Genomic DNA, 12940 nt, shown 5'->3' on the forward strand with positions numbered 1-12940 from the left:
ACCCATGTAATGGCTATTGTGTTTCTTTTGAAAAACTAATTTGAGAGAGTAATATGTTGATAATGAAAAGAAAGGAATCTCATCAAAAAAAAATAGGAGGATCATGGGAGTGTCTATAAACGAAGAATTTTTATACGATTTAACTGCACTCTGCGTCTTCCACCCACGTAACATCTGTTGTTTTCTTTTGAAAGATTGAATTTGAGAAACTAAATTTACATGACATAGATATATTACTATAAAAATTTTCTTTAAAAACAATAAAAAAATAACAAAATAGTTAGATTAGTTTTTTTTTTTTTTTTGTTAAGATTAGTTTTTTTTTTTTTGGACCTAGAACCTAACATTTATAATGAAAAATGGTAAACCACATAATATGTAGAAAAAGTTAAACTAGTTTTTTGGTTATTGCAGAGGTCAGAGGGAGTCGTTTAAAGCAAAACAAATGTGAAGTAAATTGAGATAACCTAACCTTGTGTTTGGGTAATATGACAAATATGGTACAAGAAACACGTGGATGGAACTTTGAAAGGTACATGAAACAAATCCCATTAACAAAATGACACTTGCAACAAAAAAAAAAAAGACACGTTCAACAAAAAAAAAAAACCTACTAGGGTCTAGGGATACCTATGATTTACTTGTACCAGTGTCACTAGAGAGAGATTCCATGGGAATCGGACGGGTTCGGACGGGCTCGGGCAACTATGAGCCGGGCTCGGGCGAATCGGGCTCGAATAAGCCGAGCCCGCAATAGGGAGTCGGGCGAATCGGGCCGGACCAAACACTGACTATAAGAGCCCGTAGCCCGTCCGAGCCCGGCTGCCCGAGCGGGTTCCAACGGGCTCGGGCGGGACGGGCTCGGGTTTTTGTGACTTGAAAAAAAATAAAAAAAACCAATTTTTTTGTCTCAACCATTTACTTCAAACAATGACCCTCCTTAATAACACAAACTCATTAAAGCTGAAATACGAAAAAACAGCATAGTCTTTGGGCACTCAAATTCCTAACACAAATCTTCCCAATCAAAGGATCATTGATGCTACATGATTTAATATTATCATCACATTTAACCGAATGCATCATCATCATCATCATCATCTGGAAGAGGCTGAGCTGTAGCTTGGAGCAATTCCTGTTCATGCTTTTCTTGTGCAACCATGTCAATTTGAACTTCTGGAGGGGCAAAAGCAGGAGACCCGACAAAGTGGAGGTTAACATCACCTGCTAGCTTTCGGGCGAGATACAAGAAAGGCTTCTCGAAATTGTAGTTGCTCTTGGCAGAAATTTCATAGTACTGCAGGTTCTTCTTCCTGTGGAATGTAAGTTGCTTTGCTTTCACTTGCCTGTTCTTGACATCAACCTTGTTTCCACAAAGAACGATTGGAATATTCTCGCGAACCCTAAAAAATCATACCCATTTCATTTAAATTCATATAGAAAACGCGACCACGAACATACTTAAACAACAGCAAATAAGAAGATCGGAGTTTGTATAACAGACTTGCAGAGATCTCTGTGCCATGTCGGTTGAGCTGTAACATCGAACATAATGATCGCACATTGTCCATGGATATAATAACCATCTCTGAGTCCACCAAATTTTCTTGACCGGCTGTATCTCAACAGTAAGATGCAAGGATGAACTCCTACAATAGAATAGAGGGATAAAACAACATCAGGAGAAGTAAATTTTAAAAGAAAAACAAAATCTTGTTCCGATTAATCCGAAGATTCTTAGAAGGTGAAAAACTTTTAGATTCAAATTTACATCTCAATTAAACCCTAACGGCTAAGAATATTGAACATCGTACTAGAACATGTATACACTATACAAACATCAAAGAAATAACTGAGTTCATTACAAATAAAACAATATCTTCATCATCTTTCATGAATCCTTTTCTATTTTTACCACTTCTTCAATGTTCTAACTTAGAAGAAAAATATTTTTCTAGACTCAATTCAACCCAATAGCAGATTCATGAACTGTGAGTACAAAAATTCAAACTTTCTTTTCTCCTATCCCTAGGAACAAGTAGAAGAAGTGAAAAATAATAAACAAACAAACCAAGTAAAAAGAAATTAGGGCTTTCAGCAACCAGACACTGGAGATGATGAGTTCTTCACCACAAATCAAGTCGGATTAGGGTTTCTTTTAATTTAAAACAAGAATAGGAAAAATAAAACAAAAAGAGAACATGTCTATACCTGAAAACAGTACTCGAGATTCCCTAGTCTTGAAGTTGAGCAACGAAATTCAAAACCCTAATTACAGATTTCCGTTTGAGTTAGAGAGAGAGAGGCGGAAAGAGAGATTATTTAGGGTTAGCTGTTAGGGTTTTTGGTTGGGGAGGGATTTTATAAGAAATGAAGGGACAACTTGATCCAACGGTCCAGATATAATACGAACAGATGCCCTATCTACGGATCTAAATCATTTCACACAGATTGTAGTTTCTATCGGGCTGTCCGTCGGGCTCTCCAGCGCGCTCGGGTGTCGGACGGGCCAAACGGGCCGGGACTCGGAATTGAGGGCCTGTCCGAGGCCCGCCCTATAAGCCCGGTTCTCTCGGGCCGGGTAAGCCCGGCTCGGGTACATGTCGGGTTGCGGGTCCAAACGGTCCGGGCCGAACGGGCCGGGACTCGGATTCCCGAACCGTTTTCCCACCCCTAATTCCATGGATGTTATTTGGGCATAATAAGGAATATTATTTTTCTCACTTAAGAAAAAGAAAAACACTAGGCCAATTGGAGAATGAAACTGTAGTAATTATTCTTGTTTAGAGTATCTTTATTGGAGCCAAATGGCCAAAGTAATTTGAAAATTATAACTTATTTTATTTAATAGAGATAGGATAAGAATAAGTTTTTCAGAAAAAAAAAGAATAAGTTGGAAATAGATGGTAATTTAGAGAGTTTATTCTCTATTTCATATAATGGGAATACTATATTGAATCTCTGACAACATTATTGGGCGGAATCACTAGAGGATAAATTCTTGTAGGGATATAATGGAATATAATGTTTTTTTTTTTTTTTTTTTTTTGTTGAAGGATGTTTTTTTTTTGTTGTTGAAGGAATATAAGGTTCTGACTTAAGTAACAAAATAAGTCATATTCTTATTCTAAAAAAATATTCGGGAGCTTAAACTTTGTAGAAGATAACGACTTTTCGAATAAATTTCTATTAGAATCACATCAAATAGTAATAGGTACTCCATCCCCATCCAATACAAACAAGTAGAATTCATGAAAAAGGCAGGTGATAAATACTTATTTTCTACTTTTTTTCAGAAATATTTACCTTAAAAAGTTAATAATGTGAGACACACGTATACTCTAAACTTCTGTATTTCTAAACTAGTGTTTCAATATCGCGTTTCTAAGAGTTTGAAAACGATAAATGAATCAAATGACATACTTCTAAACTCTAGTAACTTTACATTTTTTTTTTTTTTTTTCGGAATCTGATAACTTCATTGATTAGGCAAAGCCAAGATGGATTACAATAACAAGTTAAAAGAAAAAACAAAGCACAAAGAAAATAATCCCATGCCTACAACATATGAAGAAGACAATAGTTTCTGTGTGTCTTTAGTGGTTCCCCCACTTTCATGAGTACATGACCCATTTCCACCACTTCCTCCATTGGTTCATGTAGTTAAGTAACTAACTTTGAGTGGGTCAAAGCTTGTAACCGTTTCCCCACTAACTTTGAGTGGGTCAAAGCTTGTAACCGTTTCCCCACCACAAACTGGATTGATCGGAGAACCTCCATTGGCCCCCGGATCTGACTCCCATTGTCAAGTCAGCATCTTCCTCCATGCAACCCGAAGCTTGAGTCTCACCTCGATCTTAATTTTTGTTTTCCACAACTTCAATACTTTGATCTTCAAGAGATCCCATAGAAGAAGCAAAATCTTCCTATCTTCTCAAACCTAAGTTTAACATGATGAGTTTGAATTTGAGTAAGTCCACATCTCCTGAGATTTCTCTTTAAATGAAGAGAGAAGTGAGTTGTTGAAGAAGCACCAATGAATTGTCCATGATGAAACACTTGAACCGGAAGAAATTCGAAAACAACAAAAAAGATCCTATAGATCAACTAAACAGGCCCTAAAAGACCAACAAAACAAATAACAATTTATTATAAACGAAAAGTAAAGGGATCCGGCGAAGGAAGAACCCTTCGCCGGAGAAGCAACGACGATCAAAGAGTTTTACACAAAAGGGTTATGGGGAATTAGAGAGAGAGAGAGGAACTTCTAGGGATGTTTTGCAACTTAATAAAATAGTATTCCTTTAGTAGCAAATAGAGAGATACTACCATAGTAACTTTACATTTTGAACATTGATACCTTTACACAAATACAATCCAACAATATTATCTGTTTAACTCAAATGATATATTAAAATAATAAAATATAGAATTTAGATATATTAAATAATAAATCTTTATTAAATACTAAGCAACAAAGGCAAATAGCAAATAATTTAAACTTAATGTCAGGATTACATACCTTCTCACATTGTCGATTAAGACGATAAAACTAGAACAATAAATATATTGGATGCTGAAAACCTTCTAATACAGTGGTAACTATGGGTAGATGAGTGAATCTAAAGGCGTTCGTCATTTATCCTGTTAGGCCTCCCCTCTAAAAGCACCTATCAAGAGACGGTGCTAGAGATTATGAGAATAGTACCAAATTGGGTATGGGTGGTCTAAATTTCGGCTAATTAATAGCCTGTGGACATATGTGACATCCCATTTCTTGGCAAGAGCTTTTAAAATTGTCTAGCGAACTCAACTTTATATTGAGCCTAACAAATGTACTTGGGTCATGTTTGATACATTTATGGGCTGCCAATGGTAGAATTATTTAGAGATATATGTAGTACTTTAGAAGGTTTCAACAGATTCCCATAGAAATCTCTACAGACTTCATAGTCCTTAGATCTTAAACATGTGTTTTAATCTTAACCGTCCATTGTAATGGTCTAGTAGTATAAATAGAAGTTAACCCCTTCATTTGTAAACCATCCAAGGAGTGATTCAAGCAAGTGGCTCCAAAGTGTGAGTGACGACTGACGAGAATCGTGCTTGTAATCTTGTTTTTTTTTGTTTTGATTCGTCTATGTGACTGATTTGGTTTGTTTTGAAACCCATATTGAGTCATTGAGAACTAAAAAGATCATCTTCATTCATCTCATCTAAATATCTAATAACAGAGGAAACAAATAATTTTCCCTCTAAACTGTAATTCATTTCAAACCTAAAAAATATCCATAAAACACTATTCGTATCATAGACCAAAGTGAGTGCACCGACTGCAATTATTTTTCTTTGTTTATTAGGATAAGATTCCAACTCCAACTTCCAAGAGTGTCCCTAACAGAGTAATTATTTTTATTTATTACTGTAGTTTGAATAATTAACACTTAAGTATCTATAGTCCAAGGTATTATTATTTTGAGAGTTCCTAATACAAAAATAGAGTAGTGTTTACATTACACGAAAGATGCTGTTATGTTACCAAACTTTCCACCCAACATCTAAGTGCAATTTAGTTAGGGAGATGTTGTAAGCTAAAAAGTACGAGTATAAAATAATCTTCTTTTTCATGATTTTTTTTCCAAGTCTTTTCCATGAATTAAACAAAATAAATTGACGATACGTAGTATGAAGACCCATATTGATATGAACACTTCTTAGCCACCTAACACGTTCTCCATTCTTTATTTTTGTATTATATACGTAGGTTAATCTACTTATGATCCTCTTCCATTTGTCAATTTACGTCGGAGCCTTTTAACAAAAAAAAAAAAACTTACATGGGAGCGGCGAAGGGGTCAAACGTATTGACTAAATTGTGTATAAAACCAAATTGTTCGTATTAGTTTGTATTGTGTTTTATTTAATTGTTGGACTACTGTTTAAACAACTTTATAATCATAATTAAACAAAACTAATTTACGTGTATAAATTAAAAAGAACAACGGTCCAGATTGAATGTTGAAGATAATTTTTTGTAAACTTCGCATTGAAGTCTGTAAATTACATGAATATTTATACCTTATGGCACCCCCAATGCCCAAATGTAATGTGTTACCATGATAACGGAAATGAATCGTGTCTAAGGTTTGGGGGGATGTTTTTTTATAGATTGAACTTGAGGAGTCATCATACTTGAATGCTCGTGAATATAATAACTAATATGCAATATACATCATGAAATTGGATGAACGCGAAATTGGATGAACACGGGTAACCGCTAGTTAAGACATCTTGAACTGTAAAGGTCATATAAAAATCATTAGGATCGTATTAGGAGGCGCCTGAAAGCCCATCTACTCATACACCTATTTTTAATTATTGTTTAAATAAAAAATAAAACTTAATGATAAACTGCTTCAATCGATACTCGAGACCAATTTTAATTCAAACAAACAATTATTTGGAAATAAAAAGAATTGTATCTGTGATGATTTGTGTACACTTGCGTTTTCGAATTTTATACGATTGTTTTCCTCTGCTTAACCTGACCTTATAGTTTATTTCGATGCACTTATACCGAAGAAAATGAACTCTGATCTTATAAGTTAACCTTGGTAAAATACTTAACAGATGAAACTGGAGCACTTTGATGTGCAAAAAAAATACCAGAAAAATAAAACATAAAAGACAACTACGAAAATCATGACTTGAGTAAAGTGAAAGGGCATGGTGGACATTCAATAAATCATGCCACCAAATACAAAAAATCATGTCTCCCTGGACATTCAATAATCTGAAGAGCTCTGTCAACTTACAATTCTGGCCGTTTTTTCAACCACTAATTTTACGCCACGTCACCAAACGGCATAAAATCTCCATCAGTGGTCCCATACTCCCAGTTAACAAAGTTCATAACTAGAATAATCACGCCGTTTTATTCCCCACCCAAAGCTCTCTTATCTTAACTAATCTTTCAGAGCTTCGCAGTTATCCAGTGTAACTCTTTCCAAACTAAAAATCCTTATAGGCGGTCCGATTGAAATTACAACCTAATAACTAAATCATTATACATATCAAACTCTTTAAGTTGACTTTTACAATTTGAACCCCAATGAGATCTTCTATCTTATTATACTACTATTTCTTTACCTTTCCCATAAAATTACATGGATGACCTCAAAAAAAATGGGATGAATGGAGAACAGAATTTTATCGATTTTGTCATCTTAAGAAATAATGTGTTATATCAAACTCATGTCAGGTCGCGTGATTCCAATCTACTCACATGTCTTGTAATTCAAACAATTTAGAAAGACAGACAAACAAACAAACATCAAATATTTCCTCAAATTTTGTTTGTAGCCACTTAAGATTAAGCAACTAGTAGCTTACTATCCACCAAAAATCTCCCATCTTTCAACTGAAATGAGTAAAGATATCCTGACCAGCCACTGCCCACTAGTTAGTGATATTCCCCACCCTTTCTGTTATGAGAGATTTTTATCCGAGATTTCTCTCTCTCTCTCTCTCTCTCTCTCTCTCTTTCCAACCTGGATAAAGAGGATAAACGTCACAAAAAACGTTTTCTACTTTTGGATAATTATAATTTAATCCATACCCTTACTTTTTTTTTCTACCTTCACCGCCCCTTCACGTATAAATACTTCCATATCCCTTTCCCCACAAACAGACTTCCGTTGGACTTCTTCTTCAACCTCTGAAGAAGATATCAGAAATGGAAGGAAATAGCTTGCTCCCTCATCATCCCCTTCCTTGGACCAGAGGAAATTGTATCGGGAAAGGCTCGTTCGGTACCATTAATCTTGCTGTTAATAAGTCAAATGGGTCTATTTTTGCCGTTAAATCTGTTGATTTGGAAAACTCTCATCCTTCTCAAATTGATTCTTTAGAAAATGAAATTCAAATTCTTCGATCTCTTTCTTCCCCATTTGTGATTAAGTTCTTAAATGACGATATCGAATACAAATCATCGATACCCGTGTGCCGAAATTTACACATTGAGTATATGTCTGGTGGAACTATTGCTGATTTTGGTAAAGAATTTATTGGTCGAAAAACCATTAATGAACAAATTTTGAGATCTTATAGTCGGTGCATTGTGACAGCGTTAAATTACGTTCATGAAAGTGGGTTTGTTCATTGTGATGTTAAGGGGAAGAATGTTCTTGTAAGTTCTACTCCTGGTTTTGCCAAGCTTGCTGATTTTGGGGCTGCCAAGAAAATCAATGGGAAAGAAAAAGGTTCTATTTTTCCAAGAGGAACTCCACTTTGGATGGCTCCTGAGGTGATTAGACAAGAATATCAAGGACCTGAATCCGATGTTTGGTCATTGGGTTGCACAGTAATTGAAATGATTAATGGAAGACCACCATGGAAAGATTTTGGACCTGAAACTCTGTATCAAATTGGGTTCTCTAATCAAATTCCCGAGTTCCCGGACCAGATTTCAGAAATGGGTTGTGATTTTCTTGAGAAATGCTTCAGAAGGGATCCGATTAAACGATGGAGTTGTGAGCAATTATTAAAACATCCATTTTTGTCTAATGATGTCATTACTGAACCATCTCCCAGGAGTATACTCGATTTTTCGACTAATCTCCAATTCTCGGACAAATACGAAGATGAAGAAGAAGAGGATTTTCAGTTTATTAGGGTAATTAACTCAAGTTTTGACAATTTAGTAATTTCAGCAAAGGATAGAATTAGAAAACTAGCTACTGTGAGAGGGGTAGTTTGGGAATCAGATGGTTGGGAAATGGTGAGGTCTAACTCTGTTTTTGACAGAACAGGGGGTTCTCTCGAGACAGAGGGTAGAAATAGGACAACAATGGAATTCTGTAATTTTCTAAGTGCAAATCAGGAAATATCAGGGACGAGTTCAGAATATCATAGAAAAGATAAAGAAAGGACTAAATCCGAATATTTGCATAGTATTAGTAGTTCAGTGTCTTTTCATTGTTCCAAAGCTGGTTTGTGCTGTCTGATAGAGTATGGGTGTGTTTTGGTTTTGAAGAGGATTAGAATAATTTATGACAAATTTTGCCACTTTTTATTATTTTATACAATTATTTCTTTATTATTAAGATTTTGATCCTCCACAAATGTCATTTCTTCTAGTGGTGGTATCCATGATTATCAAATTCGTAGGAACTTTTTTTTTTTTGTTGAACAAATTCATAGGAACTTAGATGCCTTGAAAGTTAAAAACCCATTATAAATTTAGAAAATGCCACGATAAAATGAATTCTATGTGGCATAATCTATTTTTCCCGCTAAAGAATAAAGATGTCTCAAACCAAAATGACACCCTAACTTATTTCGAAAACAAAACTTATATATAGGGCGAAGCCCTTAGATCTACAAGATAGCGACCAAATGGGAGCAAGACATGTCACCAATCAGTTCAAAAGCGAAAGAACTCCCGTGTTTTATCTTCAGTCCGTTAAAAAGTCGAGGTTCGTTTTTAGTCCCTGCCCTAATCTCTAATCACAAGTTGGTTTCATTTTTCAGATTGCTCAGTGAAAAATAAGCTACTTTAGATCAAATCAAAGAGGAATTTAAGAGTAGTATTGGTAAAAGTTGTGGTAGAAATTTCCAGATTGATATTGTAATTGCTTGGTTGGTATATGTCCTAGCAGAAATCTCCATGAGAGAGGTCGTGAGTTGTTTTACTTAGAGGGTGCTTGATTTTTTAGCACTTCTAAGTGCTACCACTTACTAAGTGATAATCACTTAGTAAGTGATATCACTCGTAAGTGATATGGCGTTTGTTTTCTATCACTTCTAAGTGCTTGATTTTTGTTTTTATATTAACTCTAAACGTATATAAAAATGAGAAATTGTCTATTTTGACCTTAAAGTATTTACATATTAGCATTTCATTCTAAGATGTGAAAAAAATTTAAGAGAAAATCTTAGGTGAAGGATGAGTGAAGAAGGAAAAAGGTCATTGATAAAGTCATAAAAAGATTTTTTTTTTACTTATCAATTGTTTAAGATTTTCTTTTTAGTTATAATTACATTGGTAATTATTATATTCGGTAGGGATAGAAATGTCTTTTTTAGCACTTAGAAAGTAAGTGCAAAAAAATAAGCTCCAAGTTGGAGCTTACTTTTTTGCCACTTACTTTGACCCCACTTACAAGTGATATTCTCTTATTAAGTGAAAAAACAAACGGCCTAAAATTGCCGGCGGCCTAAAATTACCGGCCCGCACTTATTAAGTCAAAATCACTTAATAAGTGCAAAGTCAAACACCCTCTTAGGAACTCTTTATGGATTTTCAAATGAGTCCATGGGTATATAGACCAAAATCATTTTCATAATAGGTATATAGACCAATATTCCCAAAATATGGACATTTAGTCTTTTTACAATAAGGGCATAAATAACTCATACTTTATTGATAAATACCCTCCATGTCCCTCGTCTAAAAAATCCGGGGTTTTTAAATTTCGGAATGAATCCGGAAAGTTTCCCAAACCAGGAGGCGTGATTTGGGGGAGATATCTATTATATAAAACAGAAGGGAAAACGATGACTTGGACAAACATCCTTATTTAATAAGAGATATTGTCTAGAAGCCCTTCCCAAAATTTAAGATATAGTCCTTCGTAGAAATAAAATAACCTATTTAAATAATCTTTCTTAGAAATAAAATATCTCATTTGAGAAAAAAATGAAACAAAAGATATTGCAAGGTTTAAAAAAAGAAATTGAAATCTCTCTCATAATTAATAAGAGATATTGTCTAGAAGCCCTTCCCAAAATTTAAGATATAGTCCTTCGTAGAAATAAAATAACCTATTTAAATAATCTTTCTTAGAAATAAAATATCTCATTTGAGAAAAAAATGAAACAAAAGATATTGCAAGGTTTAAAAAAAGAAATTGAAATCTCTCTCATAAAATAACTAATTTAAGAAAAAATGAAATAAAAGAAAATAAATAATAAGTAAAATATCAAAAAATCATGGTATCCACTATATAGCAATAATCAACATTGAAACCCGTCAAATTTAATTGATACGACTGTTCGTGCCCTAGGGCACGGGGTATACCCCAGAAGCCCTTCCTTTAAAGAACAATAATCCTTTCCTTCTTAGAAATAAAAATTCTAATTTAAGAAAAAAAGAAACAAATAAATTTCAAGGGTTAAAAAAAATTAAAATCTTTTGCTCTCTCAATAAAATAATAACTAATTTAAGAGAGAAAAAACAAAAAAATAATGCCATAAAATAATAACTAATAAAAATCTCTCTCTCAACAAAATATAACAATAAATTTCGTAACATTCGATTGAAACAAGTGTCCGTGCCCTAGGGCACGGGATATACCCTAGTTTAGGTTATAAACTGAAAAGATTTAATAGGAAGTAATGGATCAAGGATATTTTCCAAAACAGATTTTTCAAAACAGATTTGGAAAACGGATATTTTCCAAAACAGATTTTCTCTCTCGTCCTTTCTGATTTGGAAACCAAATCTATATATCACTTTCTCTCACTTAATTTTCAGATTTGGAATGAGTATGTTTTCTGAGATCAATTAGCGTGATTTGGGGGTTAATATTCAAAACATATATATCAACTTTCTCTCACTTAACTTTCGTTTTTTACTCATACATAAACACACATCGAATACAAATTATGAAACAAGTTCGTAAATTATGTGTTATTTATGACGAGGAAACCATCATTTGTCATGTATACAACGTAATTTATCATATGTGTGTGTTTCATCCATTATGTACCATTGAATACTTAGATTATTTTCTGACATAAATTACTTGTTTTTTACGCGTACATGTCCATTATGTACCATAAATTATAGTAACTTGTTAGGAAATGTAAATCTGAAATGATGTTTTTTGTTATAAAGTATGTGATTTATCATGAATTATGTATACTGTATAGTAAATAACACAACCTTTGTACGACTGAAACGAAATTTTATTGAACAATAATCTGTGTTTTATTGTAAATGAAAAGAACATAGTAGACTAGGTAACTTAAAAACAAACTCCGTTAGAATGTTGTCCGAGCTCTCGATCCTTACTGTCTTTGGTCTTCCAAGTTTACGGCGAATCAAACATGGTAGTGTTTTTGACTCTTCATTAAATGTACATGGTTCATCGAAGTTAGGGGCAGGGTTTATATGTTCCTTGTAAGTCTTCAAGTAAGACTCCGTTGTCCAAACATGATCATAGAAACAATCTTCTTCATCGTAATTTATACTTCTATAGTTTATGTGATGATTCTGTAAGAAATTCCATCAGTGCTGGTTTACTACAAGAAAAAAAAACATATATATTAGTTAAAAAAAAATTATAATCAAATTTACATACATTAATAATGAAACATTTAATAAAAAACAAATGAGATGGATCATAAATAACAGGTACAGATCAATAAGTTATGTATAATGTATGGAAAAGTACAATTGTTTATTAGGTTAAGAGAAGTTTTATATGCTTGTCATGACCACTGTTCAGGTAAAAAAAGGACGTGTAATGTTGGATAAATTTTTCATACTTTACGCACCTTTGTTCATTAACACATCATCTTATGTGAAATGTATGCAAATTATATCATAAAGTATGGTAATTTATCGTAAAGTAACTGTAATTTTTATTCTGTTACAAGAATCAGAAAGGATAAACATCAATATATTATTAACAAATTGTATCAGAAAACATGGAAAGTTATCGTAAAGTACCTGTACTTTATATTCTGTTAAAGGAATAAGTGTGGATAATCACAAAGATCAAGAACTGAAACGGACAGATGATTCTGATCTGCAAAAAAATAAAACAAAAAAAAGAGGAATTAACGTAGATCTGAAGAAATATACAATGAACATTGGAAGGAGAAATAACATACTAACATTGAACACATCATTAAATAAGAAATAAACATCAAA

General features: G+C 33.5%; 2 protein-coding genes across 2 annotated transcripts; one reads left to right on the forward strand and one right to left on the reverse strand.

Annotated features, from left to right (window-relative positions):
* Nucleotides 1-937: 937 nt before the first annotated feature.
* On the reverse strand, nt 938-2336 carry LOC147546708 (GTP-binding nuclear protein Ran1A-like). Its single transcript, XM_086632410.1, has 3 exons — nt 2212-2336; nt 1505-1649; nt 938-1403 (listed from the first exon to the last, which is right to left on the reverse strand). The coding sequence occupies exons 2-3, from the start codon at nt 1549-1551 to the stop codon at nt 1070-1072; spliced, it is 381 nt and encodes a 126-aa protein (XP_086488536.1). The 5' UTR covers nt 1552-1649; nt 2212-2336; the 3' UTR covers nt 938-1069.
* Nucleotides 2337-7712: 5376 nt separating this feature from the next.
* On the forward strand, nt 7713-9560 carry LOC147546709 (mitogen-activated protein kinase kinase kinase 17-like). The gene is made up of 2 exons (XM_086635931.1): nt 7713-8990; nt 9532-9560. Exons 1-2 carry the CDS (start codon nt 7736-7738, stop codon nt 9558-9560), a joined length of 1284 nt encoding a protein of 427 aa, XP_086492057.1. The 5' UTR covers nt 7713-7735.
* Nucleotides 9561-12940: the final 3380 nt, after the last annotated feature.

This window comes from Eschscholzia californica, unplaced genomic scaffold (genome assembly GCF_041429995.1).
Source record: "Eschscholzia californica isolate CP2 unplaced genomic scaffold, dmEscCali1.0.p SCAF_4, whole genome shotgun sequence".
NCBI classification, from domain to species: Eukaryota; Viridiplantae; Streptophyta; class Magnoliopsida; order Ranunculales; family Papaveraceae; genus Eschscholzia; species Eschscholzia californica.

Bases quoted from the DNA above. Each gene is read 5' to 3' on its own strand.
- LOC147546708 (XM_086632410.1), bottom strand. From the start codon at position 1,551: ATGTTCGATGTTACAGCTCAACCGACATGGCACAGAGATCTCTGCAA. The intron at 1,404-1,504 runs GTCTGTTATACA...ATGATTTTTTAG, and splicing joins TGGCACAGAGATCTCTGCAA to GGTTCGCGAGAATATTCCAA.
- LOC147546709 (XM_086635931.1), top strand. From the start codon at position 7,736: ATGGAAGGAAATAGCTTGCTCCCTCATCATCCCCTTCCTTGGACCAGA. The intron at 8,991-9,531 runs GTTTGTGCTGTC...TTCATTTTTCAG, and splicing joins TTTTCATTGTTCCAAAGCTG to ATTGCTCAGTGAAAAATAAG.